Source organism: Rhinatrema bivittatum, chromosome 1 (assembly GCF_901001135.1).
Source record: "Rhinatrema bivittatum chromosome 1, aRhiBiv1.1, whole genome shotgun sequence".
Taxonomy (NCBI): Eukaryota; Metazoa; Chordata; class Amphibia; order Gymnophiona; family Rhinatrematidae; genus Rhinatrema; species Rhinatrema bivittatum.
Window position 1 is genome coordinate 486441516 of NC_042615.1, and position 20705 is coordinate 486462220.

At 45.6% G+C, this 20705-nt stretch overlaps 1 protein-coding gene across 8 annotated transcripts in view; it reads left to right on the forward strand.

The window, feature by feature from the left end:
- PHF8 (PHD finger protein 8) overlaps positions 1–20705 on the forward strand; it is a 288114-nt gene that overhangs the window by 144569 nt on the left and 122840 nt on the right. For all 8 annotated transcript variants that reach the window (XM_029607918.1, XM_029607922.1, XM_029607902.1 and 5 more), the window contains 5 exons: positions 14986–15073; positions 15373–15479; positions 15718–15809; positions 16164–16253; positions 16463–16723. In XM_029607918.1, coding sequence (XP_029463778.1) covers positions 14986–15073; positions 15373–15479; positions 15718–15809; positions 16164–16253; positions 16463–16723 — 638 coding nt within the window. The remainder of the gene's footprint in view (positions 1–14985; positions 15074–15372; positions 15480–15717; positions 15810–16163; positions 16254–16462; positions 16724–20705) is intronic.

Genomic DNA, 20705 nt, shown 5'->3' on the forward strand with positions numbered 1-20705 from the left:
AGAGCAGTCTAAAGCCTCATCCATCTGTTCCACATTCCTTCCTGGCAGGCTTACTTTTATAGGGTATCAGAGGGATCTTATTGGCACATGCGTGGTTCTTTTTCCGTTACAATTGAGCCAACTTGAGAAGGGGGAGGGCCCAAGGGCTGCATGCCTTTGCTTTTACTAGAGAAAATGTAGTTTCTCATTCTCTAATCATGACAGTCTTTCTGTTAGACACAGTTAACTATGAGAATTCAAAGCATTTCCTTGTCTCTGATCTGCAGGAAACTATGCAGAGGAAAGTGGCCCCTAAGAAGGCACATACATCTACAGTTGTATTTGTTAAAAACATTTTTCTATCACTTTTCCATCTTTAATGCTTGTTAATGAGACTTATCTTCTGAATAAGACAGCCTCACTTAACTTTGTCAGAGCACAGTGATAATCAGCAAGCAAAACAGCCTGACATAACTTTTTTTTCTCTGAATACAATATTTGACACTTCAATAATCATTTATGCTTAAACAATGTACTTAACTGTTTCTCTGTGTATTTAAGCAAAAGTAATCTTTTGTATGTAACTGTAATTATTTCTTTTAAGCATAACAGATTCATATATATCATTTGACATCATATATCACTTGACAGCGTCCATTTTACATAGGGCACTATCTAGTATCCCTGTGCATCGCATCTAGAAGTCTTGGAAGTCCATTGTTCCTAAATATTCTAATACAGTCAAGGAAGTGGAAAACTTCCTAGCCTTCAGGAGCATAGCCACCACTGCCAGAGAATAACCTTTCTTTACCAAATGTGACTTTTTAAGGGCCAGACTGTAAGACAAAACCAATCTGCGCCCCTGAGTATGCCCAGCTATCTTAAAGTTATCAGGCTAACTTTAAGGATAGGTCTACAGGCTGACCAAAGTTAATTGGATAGGTTATCCAGCTGAATATCAGTTAGCTGGATATCTTATCCAGCAAACCCAATTCCCCTAGAATGCTCCTAACTTATCCGGCTAAATTCTAGCCGGATAACTTATTATCCAGCTAAAATTTAGCTGGATAAGTGCCCAAAATTTCATTTAGCTGGATAACTTTTTAGTTATCCAGCTAAATGCTTCTGAATATGGACCTCATTGTGTTCAAGCAGATGAAGGATTCGACCAGTTCCAGTAACCATACCAGTGATTGAATCTGCTCTCAAAAGGGTCAAGAAGTCTATCTTTTTGGCCGTGACCCTCAAACTCTAGATTACTTAGGGAAAAGGTCGTAGTCTATCCTCCTGGCTGTGACCCTCAAACTCTAGATTACTTATGGAAAAAGTATTACCAGAACACTATACTCCAATCCTGCATAGTGTTTTTCCAGACCTGCATAGTGCAGTACTTGCACACTCTCCTAGAAGAGGCTCTGGAATTTTTCCTGAAGAAAAATGGGAGTTTTGTCAACGATTGAATAGTTAGGAGTGTGAAAAGTATATGATCTGTATGACCTACTGTGTGTTTGAAACTGCATTGAGTGTCTCCTCTATGGCTGTTAATGCCTTCAGACTATTAATGTTGCAAGTCTCAGGTCTTCATAAGAATATGCCTTGCAATGATGGAAATCTGTGGGTAAGGCTATGGAAGCAGTGGTAATGATCGTTCGGTTCTTCAGACCCTATCCACATCTATCTCCACATATTTGAGGTTTCATAGGGGTCTGCATAAGAAGCATTTTTTCTTTTAAAAGATATACTTCCCAGGACCAATCCCATTGAAACTCTACCTCTCCCACTATTTACTCTACACATAGACCACCCACTCACAATTCAAATCCACATAGTCCTGGTTCAGCTTCACTTACAAAATTCGAAACCACAACACTAGAAATCGAAGGTATACTTAAAAAAGCTAAACCAGCAATGCACCCATTGGACATCATGCCTACAAAAACACTTCTCGCCATCCCGTCAAGAATTGCAATTCCTATAACAAAGATTCTTAACAAATCCATCACATCAGGAATTGTTCCCACTCAACTCAAACACGCCATTATAAAACCAACACTGAAAAACCAAGATTTAAACCCAACAGAACCAGCAAACTTTCGCCCAGTTTCTAACTTACCTTTTCTCTCCAAAATATTAGAGAAAGTTATCAATAAACAACTCACTGAATTCCTGGACGAAAACCAATTACTCTCCCCATCCCAATATGGATTCCGCAAGTACCATAGTACTGAAACTCTTCTACTAACACTCTCTGATACAATCCTAAGAGCTTTAGACGCTGGTCGATCCTATATACTTGCCCTACTGGACATTTCCTCGGCATTTGATACAGTCAACCACAATATCCTTCTAACTCGCCTTTCTCAAATTGGCATCACTGGCACAGCACTAGGTTGGCTCGAATCTTTTCTTAACAGCAGGAAATACAGTGTAAAAATTGGCCAGCACGAATCCAAACCAAAAAATCTGCTACAGGGAGTACCCCAAGGCTCCTCCCTATCCTCCACACTTTTCAATATATACCTCACTCCTCTCTGTCGACTGTTAATAAAACTGGGTCTCCCGCACTTTATATATGCAGATGATGTGCAGATCCTAATCCCTATCAATGACTCCCTACCCAATGCGCTCAAAACCTGGAATACTGCACTGATGGAAATTGAGAGTCTACTAACCAAAAACTCACTGGCAATAAATACAAACAAAACAGAGCTTCTCATTATCTCTTCACAAAACAACCATGCTACCCCGACTCTACTATCAATATCTGACCATCACACGATACAACAAGTCCGCAGTCTTGGCGTCATAATTGACAATCATCTTACATTAAAAAAAATTCATCAATTCCACCATTAAAAATGGTTTCCACAAACTTCATACTCTGAAAAGGATAAAACCACTACTACACCCAAACGACTTTCGGACAGTACTAAAGGCCACTATATTATCTAAATTAGACTACTGTAACTCCTTATTACTAGGTCTAACAAATAACTCAATACAACCATTACAGATGCTACAAAATGCAGCTGCACGCTTGCTAACTAACACGCATCGCTACGAACACATCACTCCAGCTCTACAATTCCTGCACTGGCTTCCAATCCTATCCAGGATAACATTCAAAGCACTCACTCTTATTCACAAGACTTTGTACAACCAAGACTTGCATTGGTTCTCCGAGTTCTTTACATTCCATATTTCAGACAGACCAATTAGAAAAACGCACCAGGCTAAACTAACTACTCCAACGCTTAAACAGATAAAATATGTCTCAACGAGAGAACGAACATTCACAATAGCTGGAATCAACTTGTGGAACAAACTGCCCACTGATCTGCGCCTGGAACCCTGCCACAAGAAATTTAAACAGAACTTAAAAACATGGCTGTTTAAACAAGCCTACAGTCTATGATCCTGTCCCTTCTGTAAAATATATAATATGACATTTATATAACTCTATCTTCCCATTCCAATCTATCTTTTGTTTAATAACACTAAACACACTTTGGCAACATATTTACTTGCAGTATTATTAATATTGTTATTTAGCTATCATCTAATTCTGACCTTGTAAGATCTGTACTGTTAATAATGTTACATTAATTGATGAGCTAGCTCTTTATGCCCCTGTCAATTTAGTTTAATTTAGTTTATTTGAATTATATTATAATTTAATGTTATCAGTGATGTATCTCTATTTAATTATGTTGGATTGTAAAGCTTGTTGCTAATTTATGTTCATTGTAAACCGAGGTGGTTTGCTAACGAGCCGCGGTATATAAAAACCCTTAAATAAATAAATAATAAATAAATAAATTGAGAACAGAGGAATGCTAAGCCCCAAATAGTCAGTCAGAACTGGCAATGATTTTTGACTGAATCCAGGTATTCCTGGATTCATAAGAACATAAGTTTATTTATTTAAAATATTTATATACCGTTTTACCAATACAAAAATTGATCAAAGCGGTTTACAATCATAAATAGATTAACGTAAAATTAACTTATGGCAATAAAATAAAAATTAAAATGTTGATAAAAATAAAGTACAGTTGGAAATGAAAAAAATACAATTCAATATGTGAGCCACCTATTGTATTGTATCCACCTATATATGTATACCACCTTCACGGAGCGGAAGGATGGAGGGCTGTCGTCTCCCAAAAAAAAAACAAAAAACAGAGGGGTGGGTAAGAGTATGTAAATTTACCGGTTAGGACATAGGCTATAGGTTTTGCCAATTATTAGGCTTGTTCAATATTTGTTGATTGTTAATGTGGCTCGCGAGAATGAGGACTACTACCTGGAGTTAATGCCCTTGTTCGATGTCCATGCACATGGTTGGTGAGACTCCAGCGTTGCTCTGGGCTTCAACAGCAAGAGGAAATGTGGAAGAAAAAAAAAGAAAAAAAGGTTTTGCATTCACAGCTTGCTTGTTACGGCGGTTACTTCCCCAAAACCAAATAAGCCGATACTTTGCTTTCAGTACATATCCAGCATAGCACTCTGCTTCAACGGCAGGGTAGAAAGTCCAACACTTCTCTTTCAACGCATAACTCTCTGATACAACAGCAGGGAGGACAGAGGCATGGGTGTAGCTTGCTTATTGCGGCGGTTACTACCCCTAATTAGGCTAGATATTCACTTGGATGCAGTTCCAGCAATGCTCTCTGCATTAATGGTGGGGAGGAAGGGAAATAGAACTAAAAGGTACTAAAAGCCAAGAGTAACCAGTATGTGGGGGAAAAAAAAAAGTACATAGTTTGCTGGGCAGACTGGATGGGCCATTTGGTCTTCTTCTGCCGTCATTTCTATGTTTCTATGATCAATATAAAAAATCCTAAGGATTTATAAACTATCGTTAAATGAGAAATACTATGGATTCATTACCATTATTTTAACAAAACTAGGACAGATAAGAAAATATAGATACAGACTTAACAGATAATTATGAAGAATCTTTTTTTTTTTTTTTTTTTTTTTAAATGTCCCTCATGATGATATGAGAGGTGTTATGAGGAGCCACTACTTCCGAATGCTTCCTTAAAAAAATAGGTTTTTAATGCTTTCTTAAATTCAGACTTATTTGATATTAGTCTTAAAGGATTCGGTAAGGAGTTCCACAAAATAGGGCCAGCAACCGAAAAGGCTCTTTGTCTAGTGACATTTAATGCAGCCATTCTAACAGTTGGTATTTCTAATAAATTAAATAAGTTATCATTCTGGGTCAGACCAAGGGTCCATCAAGCCCAGCATCCTGTTTCCAACAGTGGCCAAACCAGGTTACAGGTACCTGGCAAGTACCCAAAACATTAAGTAGATGCCATGCTACTAATGCTAGTAATAGCAGTGGCTATTCCCTATGTCATCTTGATTAATATCAGTTAATAGACTTCTCCTTCAAGAACTTATTGAAACCTTTTTTAAACCCATTTACACTAACTGCCCTAACTACATCCTCTGGCAACAAATTCCAAAGCTTAATTGTGCGTTGAGTGAAAAAAATGTCTCTGATTATTTTTAAATGAGCTACTTGCTAACTTCATGGAGTGCACCCTAGTCCTCTTATTATCTGAAAGAGTAAATAACTGATTCACATTCACCCGTTCTTGACCTCTCAGAATTTTATAGCCTTCTAACATAACCCCCTCTGCCGACTCTTCTCCAAGATGAACACACCTAACCTCTTTAGCCTTTCCTCACAGGGGAGCTTTTTCATCCCCTTTATCATTTTGGTTGCTCTTCTCTAATCCTTCTCCAGTGCAACTATATATTTTTTGAGATGCGGCAACCAGAATTGTACACAGTATTCAAGGTGTGATTTCACCATGGAGTGATACAGAGGCATTATGATATTTTCCATTTTCCCTGTACGTACCCGGATCAGTCAAGACTCCTGGGTTTATTCATCCATGCCAGCAGATGGAGACAGAGAGAGGAAAACTGACACTGCTTCAAGTACCCTGATACCATCTGCGGTTCCTCAGTATTTCTCTGTCTCCAGTAGATGGTGGCTGATGCATAAATCTGCAGTTCTTTTTTTTCTCAGTGTCTTTTCTTTTTTCTACTTTTGAGCCTTACCTCCCAGGGGTCGGGGTTCCTAGAAAGGAATTCCTATCCTGCTTGGTTGAGTCGGACGGGCTGGGGGTCGGTGACACTTTTGTATGCCCGGTCCAGGATACCATGGGGTGTACATCTAGTGGTCCAGATCCCTCCCCTCCACGAGGTCACTCAAGTGACTGTGTTTGCTTGGGCTCCTTTTTATTCCTCACTTTCCCTCTCCTTTTGGTAACTTGCTGAATTGAGCTAGACAGCTCTCTTCAGTTTTAGGAGAAGGAAATTTTAGAGAGGCTTTTTCTTAAAAAAAAAAAAAAAAAAAAAGCAATTCCACAAGCTTTCAGAAATCAAGTAGCCAGCAAAATTGTCCAGACAGGCATCCAGGTGATATTGTGTTTGGAAAAAGCAGGGAGGAACAAGCTCAATCCTCCTATCTCAGAAAGCTAAACTGTGGAATTGGACCATCTATCTTGAGGCAAACCTACAAGTCACATACCTGGCAGGAAGAGAACATCCTGGCAGAAACATAGTAGACATCTGCACCCCCCACAAGTGATTCCAGTTGTGACAAATAAAATCCTCCTCATGTGGGATGCTTGTAGAGGAGGATCTGTTTGCAGTAGCTCGGAACTTGACAAGACAATGGTGGTCCACTTCAAAAGATGATTAGAAGACAGAGTAGTATATATATATATCCTTCCTTATCATTGGTTGTCTAAAACTGATAAAATTTAGAAGGGACTGGGTAACTCTTAACTCTCATAACTACTTTTTTGTCTGAAATTGATGTGGATGGAGAGACTGGGCTGTATGATCTTTATCTGCCATCATATTCTACAATTCTATTTCTTTTGAATTTATCTCCGAGGAAACCAGTAAAGTTGGAAATTTCCCCTACTTTGACCACATTGAAACAGGTAGTGTAGTGTAATATTAGTCTCTGGCCCGTGTAACATGGATTTTGATGGGACATAATACAGGGTGGCCCATGGAAAATACCAGTGCATTAGAGGCAGGCTACTTTTCCATGGGCCACCCTGTGTTTTGTCTGAAAAAGTGTCTGAAGTCTTAGTTTTTTTAAGAGAAGATTCCACTAGAAGGTTTTATGGTTGTAAACTGAGATTCCCTGTACGTACCCGGATCAGTCCAGAATGTGGGTTGAGCCTCCTTTCCAGCAGGTGGAGACAGACTAAAACTTGAAGGATGCCCTATATCAGGACAGAGCCTGTCCTCTAACCCTTCAGTATTCGTCTGTCTCCAGCAGGTGCAGCAGCTCACCCTTCGTTCTCTGCTTAGGCTAGTCAGCCTTTTCTTTCTTCTTCCTCTCGGATCAAGCAAGTACTTATTCTTATTTTCCTTAGTAGTACGGGACTTTTTCTTTAGTGATTTTTTCCTTTTCTTCTGTGGGAGACGGTTCCGTCTCCCGGCTCTTGCTGGTCTCAGGGGGGCTTTGCCTGAGTCCATTCCGCTTCCAGGTGTGGGGACCGAGCCTCTCCGGGTCTCGTCTCCCCCCCTCTGGTTGCTGAGAGGGTTTAGAACCCGACTGCTGCGCTCAGTTAAAAAAAAAAAAGTGAATAAATATTTAAAAGAGGAATTTCACTTTTTATTATAAGTTGCAGGTATTCCCCTACCTCCAGCTTATTTGCAGCAGTAGACCCATATTTTTCTTCTTTGGGTCTCAGGAGGCTTGAACCGGCAGCCAGACAGGCAGGAGTCAGCAGGATTCCCCCCGCTTCACTCCTGGCCTCCAGGCTGGCAATCAAATTTTTTCTCTGCAGCCTTTTTTTCCTCAGAGCGGCTCTCTCTTTGCCGCGGGCAGGCAGCCTGCCTCTTTTCTGCCAGCCCCCATCGAGTTTTTGCCGTGGGGGTTTCTTCTGTGCCTCCCTGCCGGGTGGGGAAGGTCCCTCAGCAGGGAAGGCAAATTTAGCCCGGGGATCCCGTCCCCAGAGATTGGCCAGGCCGTTCTCGGGTCGGGAAGCCCGGGAACGGTGGCCATTTTGGATTTTTTATCGGCTCCGTTTTCAGAGCTCCCTGGGGCTGGGGGGCCGATTTTTTTTGCAGCAACCCCCCGATTTGAGCCCCCCAGGAAGGGTTTTTGTCACCCCCTTGCCTCCCCCTCCCCCGGGGCTCGTTTTTTCTGTGTTTTTCCCTCCTCCTGCGTAAATTCCCTTTAGTGAGCATGCAGGAGGAGGTGGAAGGTCCCCCCCCCCTTGCCTCCCCCTGGGACAAATCAATTTAAAAACAAAAAAATAATAATAATAATAATTAAATAAGTAATCAATTTAAACAAAAATTTCCCCAGTCCGTGCCGTTGACAGTTCGGCCGGCTGCGGAGCCCCCGGGGTCCCTTGGGGTGCAGGTGGTCCCGGAGGTGCCCCCTCCCTGCCCCCCCTGACGGATCCCAGTACTCCCGGATCCTATAGCCAACCCGGTTGCGTTAGTTAATTTTCCTGGTGCCGCCTCTTGTCCACGGATATGGCCCCGGTCCTGGCAGGATCCTGGTTTCGGCAAGCGCCTTCTCCTTCCTCCCACGCCCAAACAGTTGCCCTGAACGAGCTCCCCCTCCCGGTGGCATGCTTTGTTTAAAAAAAAAAAAAAGGAAACTCCATAATCACTCCGTGGACTACTTCTGCGGTTGCGTCTCAGGAGGGTTTTCCCAGTTTTCAAGCGGCCCCGGTGCGCCTGCTCGAGGCTCCTTTGAAGCGCACTCTGATGTTTTAGCGCCGGGGATGTGTTCCACTATTTGCTGCAGTTTCCTGCTGTGGGCAGGTCTCACATGGGGTCATCGGCAAATTTCCTCTGCGCCTGGGACCTCCCATGGCCAGAGGCTGCGCATTCGACCCTTCTCCGCCTCCAGCCGGAGGCAATTGCCTTGGAGAGGTCCGCCACACGGCTCCTCTAGCTGCGCCACTGGTCAGCTGCTCCGGCCTCCTCAGCCCGGTGGGGTACATTGCCATTCAGAGGTAAGCTGTTCCTTGTCCAGGACCTTGAGAAACTAGGGCTTCCTTAGGAGACTGTAGGGGGCCATCAGCTCCCGGTGGCCCGTCCGAAGCCATCCTGGTCCTTTATACCCTCTAGTCCATGTTTTCGGGGTCAGAGTCGGTATACCCCATGCAGGCACGGTAACTCCTCAGGGGGGTTTGTCCTTCGTGATTGCAGTTTTTGTCGCAGCATTCTTGTGGGTGCCATCCCTTTCGCGAGGGTTAGCCCATGCGCTCAATCCTTACACCTGCACATACTCCGGAGTGTCTTTGCCTCATTCTTCGGTCTCCTTCTGAGGCGGTTGCCTTTCCCTCTTCTCCGCGGCCCGGGTCCGGTTCCGGTCGGACCAGGGGGTCCTCGACGTTCTCAGACACGGGTACGTCTTTGCCTTCCTCGAGTTTGCCGAGATCTTTTTTTCTGTTTCCCCGGGTGGTTGGTCCCTGCGGCATATGGTGGAGCAAACCCCCGCATAGCTCCTGTGTCTGGGCGCGGAGGCCCCGGTCCCAGCCAACGTACTTGCCGCAGGCCACTATCCTATTTTCTTCGTTCACTCTTAGACCTCACAAGAGTCCCCGGGCCCTCAGTTCCCGCTTCTCCGCATGCACACCCTGTGAGCATACTCGTGCCGTCCTGCCCCGGGGCATTCCTTGTCCCACTCGTTTCTCACAGTGGCATATTCCATTTTCCGTTTCATCAGGGCTGCCATAGTCTCTTCACGTTCGCGTCCTCCGCCGGGACTTCGCGTTCTGGGTGCTTCCCTTTGGTCTCGCGACGGAACTTTGCATCTTCACCAATGTCTAGGTGTTGATGGCAGCAGCTCTCCGCCTGGCAGGACTCCTTGTCTACTCTTACCTAGGCGTTTGGCGCGCCCGGGCCAAGGCGGAGGTTCTTTGTCGGCGGTCGGTGTATCGCGTGCTAGCTCTCTTTGCGTCCCTGGGGTGGATACTGTATTTCTCTTAGAGCAATCTTCAGCCCTTCCCGGAGTTAGGGTACCTGAGAATCCACTTCGACCCCCGGGTAGGCAAGGTCTTGCCTCGTGTGCGGGCCCTCGAGTTGTTCGGCCGGTTTCAGAGTCTGCCCTTGCTTCCTTCTTTGACGGCTTGTGACTGCCTGTAGATCTTGGACTCCTCGGCTCCTACCCTCGACCTAGTCCCTTATTTATTTATTTATTTATTTAGGACATTTCTATACCGTTTTACCAGTAATAGTACTGTTCAAAGCGGTTTACAAAGATAAAAATCAAAGTAAAGTTAGAAGGTAAAAATAAATAAATCAAAATAAAATCAAAATAAACAAATAAAAACAAAAAACAGTAAAAGTAAGAATAAAAATACAATGTAATAAATTATCAATAACATAAAAATTAGTATGGTATAAGGAAAGAATTGGCCGTTACCTTATTATAAATTTAAGAGTCAGAAAAACATACAAAATATTAATTAATAAAAAGCCTAATTAAAGAAAAAACAGCCCCTTTAGTGTCGTTTTTCCAAACTAATGTGTTTCCATATCTTTAAAAGCTATTTGAAACAGATGAGTTTTCAATGCTCTTTTAAACTCCTTCGCGCTCGAAATTTGCCTTAAAGGGTTCGGCAACGCGTTCCACAAAGTGGGTCCAACAACTGAGAGAGCTCGATTTCTGGTTATGTTTAATGCTGCATTTTTTACTGAAGGAATTTCCAGCAGGTTTTGTCCTGCTGACCTAAGTTCTCTCTGGGGTTTATAAACTCTCAGCATAGAACACAACCAGGTGGAATCTTTATTGTGTAATAAAGAATGTATGAGTCACATAATTTTGTACTGAATTCGATATTTAATGGGGAGCCCTTGGGCCCTTGCTCCAATACGGCTGTTCTAGATAACTTTGCTGTCCCGTTGGCAGCCACTGGCGGAACAGTCTCACACAGTTCTCCCGTTCTTGGGCTCTACCGTCTACCGGGTTCCCCCTTCTTCTTTTGCTACCGGGCCTATCTCTCCAAGTTCCCCAGCGGACGATAGTGCCCACGGATGCCAGTCTTTCGGGCTGAGGCGTGGTCTGCCTCTCCCAGTATGCCCAGGGGACCTGGCCAGCGTCTCCGTCTCGCTGGCACATTACGGAGGCTCGGGCGATGTTCCTAGCTCTTCTGGAGTTTCTCCTCTCATACGCGGCAAGGCGCTACGGGTCTTGCCCGACAACTCCACCACCGTGGCTTGCACCAATTGCCCAGGTGGCCCTAGACACCAGCCTTCTCTTCGCCTGGGCAAAGCGACACCTACAGTGCCCGGCGGCCTCCCACTCCACGGGCTAGGGGAATGTTCAGGTTGCTTTCTCCATCGTCAGTCGCTAGATCCCGGAGAGTGGGAATTCTTTGGCTCAACCATGGTTTTCTCATCGACAGGTGGTCCCGTCCCACCTGGGCCTCATGGCGACTCTTCTCAATACCATGGTAAATTGGTTCTTCTGCTGGAGGGACCACGGCTCAGCAGGCGTAGTTGCTTTGGCTCTCCCTTGGCCGGCGGTACGTCTTTTTTTCTACTACCCCCCCACCCCCAGTGGTCTCTGGTCAGGAAAGTTCTCAGACAGATAGTTCTCCACCGGTGTCCCATGGTTCTGGTAGCGCCCGAGGGGCCGTTCAGGCCTTGGCTCGCAGTTTTTTATCAGCCTAGCGACGGTCGGACCTCTGCGGCTACGCCATCTTCCTCGGCTCCCTAGTCAGGGACCTGTATTTTTTCGACCAGGCCGTTCACGCTTGTCTAGCGCCCTGCCTTTTTGAACGGCGATGTCTCCGGTGCAAGGGTTTTTCGGAGGAGGCCGTCCTCGCCTTGCTTCGGGCCCGGAAACGGTCGACTCCCTGGCGTACGTGCGCATCTGGAACGTGCTTGAGTTTGTTTGTGCGAAGTCGGGTTTCTCGGCATACTCCGCACCCATCTCGTTAGTCCTTTCTTCTCCGCGGCAGTCTCTCCGAGGGTCTTTCCTTTCGTTCTCGGCGTGTACAAGTCTACCCCTCGGCTCTCTCCTGGGTTGAGTGGCCGGTCATCCCTGAGTGGCCACCCGTTTGCGATTTGGGCTTTAAGGGGCGTCAGGCACCTCCATCCACCTTTTCGCCAACTTGTCCTTCGTAAAGTTTTCTCTCGGTTGTTCGGACCCCTCTGTACGGCTCTGTTCGACTCTCTCCGTCATGTCACCCTGCAGGCCCTTACGCTTAAGACTGTCTTCTGGTCTTATCTCCTCTGCTCGCCAGATCCAATCGCTGTCCTGTCAGGAACCCTTTTTGCGATCTTCCGACTCCAGGGTAGCCCTCGTAGGGGCCCTTCCTTTTTGGGAGAAGCTTCGTCTAACTTCTTGTCCTTCGGTCGGCGGAACTCCCCGCATTTCTCCTGCTTCTGGTGACTGTCCCCGTTATCTTGATGCCATACGGGTCTCCATACCACGCTGCCATATGAGTTCTCTTGCTCTATTTCCTGGTCCTCGATGGCCTTCGTGCATCGGTCCATCTTCCTGTTCCCTGAAGTGGGTCCAATCGGGGTAAGCCAGCTTCTGAGTCCACTATAGCGCGCTGGTTGCAGGAAATGATCTCTTCGGTTGTTCTTTGTCATGGCCTGGCGGTTCCCCGAGGGTCTTCCGACTCATTCTTTGCGTTCTCGAGCTACTTCTTGGGCGAACATTCACTTGTTCTCTCCGTGGGCGATTTGCACTGTTCATAGTTGGGCGTCCTTATCTCTTTTTGCTCGACACTATCGCCTAGATGTGTAAGCTCTGCTTCGGTTCTTTTGGGCTACCAGTGCTTCAAGCGAGACTGTCTTGATTCTACCCGTTTTAGGGAAGCTTTGGTACATCCCACAGTCTGGACTGATCCGGGTACGTACAGGGAAAGGAAAATTAGTTCTTACCTGTTAATTTTCGTTCCTGTAGTACCACGGATCAGTCCAGATGCCCTTCCCTGTTTGTCTTTTTCTGTCCTCTCTAAGCTGTTTTTTCTTGCAGATCTGCAGAGTCTACTATCTCATTTTTGTACAAAAATACTGAGCAAAAACACCGGAAGCCTTGGTTGTTCTCATGCCAAGAATATGCAAGAGCGGGTAGTTAGGCCATGTTCCTTACATTTTTCTACAGTTGCTCCATTGAGCTTTATGGTTACTTGCTTGATCCTACTTTGGTCGTCTTGTTTTCTGCTTTGACATACATTATACTGAAGGGTTAGAGGATAGGCTCTGTCCTGATATAGGGCATCCTTCAAGTTTTAGTCTGTCTCCACCTGCTGGAAAGGAGGCTCAACCCACAGTCTGGACTGATCCGTGGTACTACAGGAACGAAAATTAACAGGTAAGAACTAATTTTCCTTTTTCCACCTGGTGTGAAGATAAGACTCTAGATCTCATCTCATTTCACTCAACAGCTGCTTGACTACCTTCTACATCTTCCAGAATCTGTCCTAAAAAACAATTATGTTAGGGTTCACCTTTATGTAGTCTTTGAGAGATACATGCAGGGCTTCTTTTGAAGCCTCCCTTTTAGACATCACCATGGTTCTCTCTCAGCTGATGAAAGCTCACCTCTGATCTTCCCTAGACTCATTGGAGCTCAAGTACCTCACTTAGGAGACTGCATGTTTGGTAGCAGTCACTTCAGCCCACAGTGTCAGTGAGATTTAATGACTTATCCACTTTATACCAGATTTCTTCATATTAGGCTGGTGCGCTGCATAGATCCTAAATATCTGCCTAAGGTTGCATCAGATTTCCATCTTCATCAGTGGAAATAAAGGTCAATTGCTTAGCCTGTCATCTTTCCAACATATTTCTGTGGGCCACATCTCTATAAAGGTGAAAATGCTCTTCATTCCCTGGGTTGCCAGAGAACTGTCACCTACTTGGTCAAGCGCATAAAGTCTCTTATATTTTTTCTTTTGACCCTGATAGACCAAGGAGTGCAGTTACAAAGTACACCATTTCTAATTGGATAGAGATTGTATCTCTTTCTATTATTCCTTGGTAGATCAAACCTAAGAGGGGTAGGTGCAAGACCCATAAGCTTAGGGCCATGGCGATGTTGGTTGCTCATCTAGAGTCTAACTTCTTTGAGGGGATTTGTAAGGCTGTGATGTGGAGTCCATTCCAAACATGCACATCTCATTACTGTCTGGACATTACCTCTTTGAACCTCAATTCCATCCCTCCTGGGGCTCATTTTATATTTTCAGGATCTTGTCTTTGTTAAAATACTCATTGGGTTTTTTTTTCCAATAAACAAGAAGTTTCACACACAGCTAAAGGAAAGTTCATTGATATTCATGGATCTGAAAAAAATCCATCCTTATCAGTGTTCATATCCCTCCTGACATTACCTGAAAACTTGTGGCTATAACCCAAAGCAAGTTATTAGGGAGACACAGTCACATCAACTTCATAAGCCTTCTTTCTTTGGGAAGTAGGCTAAAAATACTTCTTGCATATTGGCAGTGTTTTTTTTAAGACAGTCCTTAGCTAGGGCATCCCACTTGTGTGACTATGGTGAACTGCTGATATTCAGAGCAAGCAAATGTGATTATTTGTATAAGGTATTCTCTGAAGACAGGATTTGTATGACTGGAGATCTGCTTTATTTTTCCTTTTTGTAAGAGGTTTCTCCCTTGTTAAAGCTATTACATGGAACTAAGGGGGAGCTGTGAAGCTGCAATAGTGCTGTAACTACTGTTTATGAGCAGTCCAAGAATTTTTCATGCTTTTTCAGGAAGCTCTGGAAAGAATCCCTTCATTGGTGCTGTGTAGTCACATGATTCAATTGTTTGCCTGGTGAACTGCTGTCTTCAGAAAACATATGCTACAGCTAAGCAACTTTGCTTTCTCTATCCCGTCTTTGGTTCCCTGTCATGCCATCTATCCACAATGATATCCAGGGGAGAGGTTGAGACTTGTCAGAACTCAATGCAAAGAAGGGTGGGTCCTCAGCTCACTGTATTGATGGCTCTCCTCTGCTCCCTTCAGGTTGGATTCATGCTGTGCTGACTCCAGTGGACTGTCTTGCTTTTGGAGGGAACTTTTTACACAGCCTCAACATTGAAATGCAGCTGAAGTGAGTGTTGGTGGAAGGGTGGATGAGGGTTGGTGGGTGGTCTCCAGAGACAATTGAAGGAGAGATTGGGAAGATTCCCTTCCAAATTAGCCTTTTGTTCTTGGGATGAGAGAAGAACAGATACTTTTCTTAGTTACACAAGTGCTGGAAGTTGATGCACAGGAAGTTGTAACCTGCTGTCAGCAACAGGAGCCAGTCAAGGAGCTTTTGCTTGTGACAACTTGCACTGTAGCCCTGATGTCCGCATGGGGGTGGAAGGACTTATGTGCATCTATATCTTTTCTTCTCTTCCCAACCAGGGCATATGAGATTGAAAAGAGACTGAGCACAGCTGATCTTTTCAAGTTCCCCAACTTTGAGACCATCTGTTGGTATGTGGGGAAACACCTGCTGGACACCTTTCGAGGTGGGGAGCACTCTGCTGACAAACTCACTCTCTTGCCTTGATGTGTTTTGTTTTTCTTTCTCCTGCTATATTTGATTGTGTATTTTATGGAGCCCAGTGTCCCGTCTGTCACACTACCTTTGTTCATTCCTGCTGACTTTATATATCTTTTTCTCTCTCTCTCTCCCCCTCCTTGCTTGGCAGTATGTATGTATGTGTATTCTATTAAAGAACCCTTTGTTCTGTCTCTTCCCCTCAGGGCTCCGGGAGAATAGGAGGCACCCACCTGCTTACCTGCTGCATGGAGCAAAAGCCCTTAACATGGTCTTTAGATCCTGGACCAGGAAAGAGGTCAGTCATGCTCTTTTACATCTGGGAAAAATCTGGAGCGCTCTCCATTACTTCTGCGGTTCCTGCTATTGTGGGGGTCTTGGCATTGTTGCTATTTCATCTATCCTGATTCAACTTATGGAGCAGAAAGAACTGCTGTCCTCTTACCTTTATGGCTGCTATTGCTGCTGCTTATTTCTGTAATGCTACTAGACATACGCAGCATTGTATAGTTGCACAACGGATGGTTCCTGTTCAGTGGAACTTAGAATTTAGTCAAGGCATACAGACAGGATAAGAGGCTTCAAAACATTTATTGCAGTTGACCTTTGCAGCTACTGACCTCTAACTTCTGTAGCATTTGTATCTTTGCAGGCACTCTTAGACCATGAAGAGGAAATACCAGAGACCATTAGAACTGCACAGCTCATCAAAGACCTTGCAAAGGAGATTCGCCTTGTAGAGGTGAGATATTGTTAGGGATACATCCTGACTCTCACATCACCTTAAGGGGGAAATGTTCTTAGGGATACGCACACATTCAGAACTGTATGCATGTACACACAATCTGTACATGTTAGCAAGTGAATGCATATATGTAGATTAGGAATCCTTGATTGAGATGGAATGAGCGTGCTTGCATTACAGCCTGTCTTTTTCTTCCCCACTCTCAGGATATCTTTCATCAGAATGTGGGAAAGAGTGGAAGCCTGTTCAGCCTCCAGCGCAGCAATGCCCCCACCAGTGTCTCCTCACCTACAAAGCTAGTACCTATAGTAAAAGCTTACAAGAAGCGGGGCCCAAAACCTACAGAACTGAGCAGAAAGCGTGGAAGGAAGAACAAGGAGAAGCAGGACCCCACCAAGGAGCTGGAGGCTTTGGACACATGCACCCACCACACTTTAAAACAATTGCAGACCCCCTCCAAGGGAGAGGTGTGTGTATGTATATGTATGCCCTACTATCCCACTGAGGTGAGGGGGGGTGGGGGTTCCATGTCCCCACTAAGACAGATGTATATGAGTTGTTGTGTGTTGACCCTCTTCTGCCGGACTTCCTGGAAAGGAAAGGTGCACCCTTCCTGCTGCTACTGTTGCTGTTTCCTGAGAATAGTGGAGTGATAAAGTTTCTGGAAAACAGCACCAATAAAGCATGCATCTGCCAATCTGAGGCAGTGATCCATGACTGAAAGGGTAAATCTGTGGTTCTGTGGAAAGAAAAGAGATGGTTGAAGGGAGAGGCTTTCCTGTTGTCAGGGATTTTCTGAGCTCTATTTATCACTGTTTTCAGGGCTATTTCCAGTCTTTCTGTTGTATATTGTTAGATGGAGACCCCTTAGGCTGTTCATATCCCAGATCAGCTCAGACTCCTGGGATTTGCCTCTCTGTCAGCAGATGGAGGCAGAAGAAAAGCTTTACCTACACTGTTATTAACCTAGTGTGCCATCTGCAGTTCCTCACTATTTCTCTGTTCCCAGCAGATGGTAGAGGTGTAAAACCTGCAGTCTGGAGTATATTGGAGAAAAAAACCAAGGAAAATAGAAGTTTTGAAGAGTCCTCCCACGGGGTTGTTAGTTACCTAGTGGGGACATACCCCCTGGTTAAGGCAGGTGAACAGGGGGTTGGTGACCTTTGACTATGGCTTTTATCTGAATTCTTTGGGGGTTTAGGACAGCTGGTGGGTCCAGTTCCTTCCTTTTCCCTCTGAGCCCTGTGGATCTAGCAGCCAGCTCTGCCACCTTTCAGGGAAGTATCTTCTTTGTCTGGGGCTGTAAAGTTTGCTTTAAAAAAAAACCCAAAAAACGGAGGGCTGTGACCTCAAGGTATCTGGACTCTGGCAGTCTCTCTCGTTTCCAGGGATTTCACAGCAAGCAAGGCAGCTTCAGGTAGTAGCTGGTGGGATCCTGGCAGGCGTAGACCGTGGCAGTGACTGCAGTGCACATGGTAATGGAGATGGTGAAGGGTCGAGCTAAGAGCTGCTGGGCTTGTGGAGAGCCACATTCACAATCATGCTGTCTGCGTCTCCGGGGGAGAGTGCAGCTCTGGCGGGGCTGGCTTGGAGTCAAAGTCGAGAATGTTGAAGGCAGCATTGGGGCAGCCGTGGATCCATTCCCCATTAATGTAGAAACAGCAGCCATCTTGGCAGCAGTGAGAGAAGTTGTGGGGGATTCCCTTCTTCTCCCAGGACAAGCAGGATGGTAGTCCTCACATGTGGGTGACTTCACTGGACGGAGCCCTATCACGGAAAACTTTTCTGTCAAAGTTTCTAGAACTTTTGACTGGCACACTGAGCATGCCCAGCATGCCATGATCCCTGCAGCCACAGGGGTCTCCCTTCAGTCTCTTTCCTCGCTGCAGTTTGCCTCGCGGTTAGGAGCTCTGCTCACACAATTTTCCTCACGGAATAAATTTAAATTTTACTTCAAAAAAGATTCCCTCATAGGGGTCTCCCATTGTGATAGTGTTTTCCATCGCTCGGTGAGTATACTTCACTATCCCCGGTCGGTTCCCGCTCCCACCTCTTTTGGTGTCCGCAGGCCTTCGACCGTTTTTGGGCCTCAATCTCTGCCATTATGGCAACAGGTTCAGAAAATGTCCGGAGAGCCCCCGAACCATGTCGATTACCTACCCACATGATGTCTGTGTGCTGTGCCTCTGCTCATCACATGACGTTTCTTATTACCCAAGTTGTGCCCTGATGGCTCCGAAGGGTAGGCGGGCTCGCCTGAACAAGATGGAGACTCTGTTTAAAATTAAGTTGACTTCATCGACAAACAACCAATCGTCACCAGCAGGAGCATCGAAGAAATTAGTTATCAGACCTTGCCGGAAGCACAAGGGCAGCAGTGACTGTCCGTCACTGACTCCGTCTAAGGCATCTACATCATCTATTCTGACTGGAGGAAGACCGGACCGAGCACAGAAGGAAGCACCAACACCGGCACCGACGCGAGTCGACTCCCGGTGCCAGCACCGACACCGCATCGGCCTCGATGGCTATCGAGCCACTTGCGAAGAAGACATGGGTAGAGGAGCCCTTAACACCCTCTCTACTCAAAAAACCAAGGCGATCCCCACCGATATCTGTGCCGGGTACTGAGCCCCCACAAGTCCCTGTGGAGGTGCCAGTAGCGCCTAGCCTGCCACCCCCTGTAGCTGCGATATCTACACCAGCTTTCAGGGAGGAACTGGACGGTTTCATTCACCAGGCAGTGCTCGATGCTCTCTGAGACCTACAGCCATCGATGCCAGCCCCCATACCGGCACAGACACCGGAGCCATCGATATTTGCACCATTGCTAACCAGGCTGGATACACTCATCGGTGCCCTTCCAACACAACCCAGGCCACTGATGCCAAAGCAACCTGCAAAGCCTCTGAAAGCCCCAATTCCCATTCCTCAGATGACAAAGGCATGGATTCCAGTCCTCTGTCACTGATGCCTGAACCGATGCCTGGTCCATCAGGGCTCTCGGACCGAGAGGCCCTCGTTTTCCATCAATGCCTCTGATGCCACTGAAACCTGCATCGTTGCCACTGCATCTTCCATCGAGGCCATCGAAGGATCCATCGGTGCCAACCCATCCTACCGTGGGTATCTTCTTCCCTCCTTCAGGATCTCGACAAGAGACCTTTTCTGACACATGGGAAGATGTTGACACCGACACATCCATGGAGGATATCTTATCAGAACCATCTCCTCCAGAAGAAAGGAGAAAATCTCCCCCAGAAGATCTCTCCTTTGCCAATTTTGTTAGGGAAATGTCAGACACAATTCCCTTTGAAGTCATTACAGCGGAGGTCACATGCCACAAAACATTAGAGGTTCTCTAATTTGTGGATGCACCGAAAGAAGTGATGGCTATCCTGGTACACGAAGTGCTAGTAGATCTGCAACATTATCTCTGGGAGCATCCTTGTGCTGTTCAGCCAGTGAACAAGAGGACAGATGCAACTTATCTGGTCCAACATATTTCTGGATTCCAAAAACCAGAACTGCCCCATCATTCAGTGGTAGTTCAGTCTGCACAAAAGAAGGCCAGAAGACTGCGACCACACTTTTCAAGGACCAAAAATTCCTTGATGTCTTGGGTCGCAAGGTGTTTCAAGGTTCTATGCTAGTGTCACGCTTAGCTGCACACCAACTTTACATGACACAGTATCAAAAGAATCTTTGGAATCAGGTTCAGTGAATAGCCAACTCTCTTCTCCAACAGCAGCAAGATAGTCTCAACGCCATACTACAAAAAGGCCTTGAGGCCAGGAAACATGAGGTTCGTGCTGCTTACAACTCCTTTGAAACAGCTTCTCGCATGTCAGCGACAGGAATCAGTGCCAGGAGGTGGGCCTGGCTGAAAGCCTCTGATCTGAGACCTGAAGTCCAAGACAAGACAAACTTGCCGATTTGCCATGCACTGGTGAAAACCTATTCGGCAACAAGATACAAGACGCAGTGGCTCAATTAAAAGACCACAGTAAGACCCTGCGGCAATTATCGATGGTAACTACCGAGGCCCCTTCTTCTGCAAGAAGATCCACTAGAAGGGACCCTAGGAAACAATTTTATCACCCATGCAGATACTGCCCACCTGCATCTCGCATGAGGCCAACTAGGCCATCTCAGAGAGCACATCCTCGACAGCCCAAGACATCCAGGCCTCAGCCACCACCTCAAACAGGCCAAGCCTCTGGATTTTGAAACCTATCCAGAGAACAGCAGCCATTCCACAAATCCAAATCCACTTTTACCAGTAGGAGGTCGAATTCACCATTTCATAACCAACTGGCTCAACATTACCACAGACCAATGGGTGATATCCATCATAACACACGGATACCATCTAAATTTTCTCATGGTACCCCTGGACTCACCCAATCCACTGTTGATACACAAAGATCACACAAGTCTTCTAGAGTC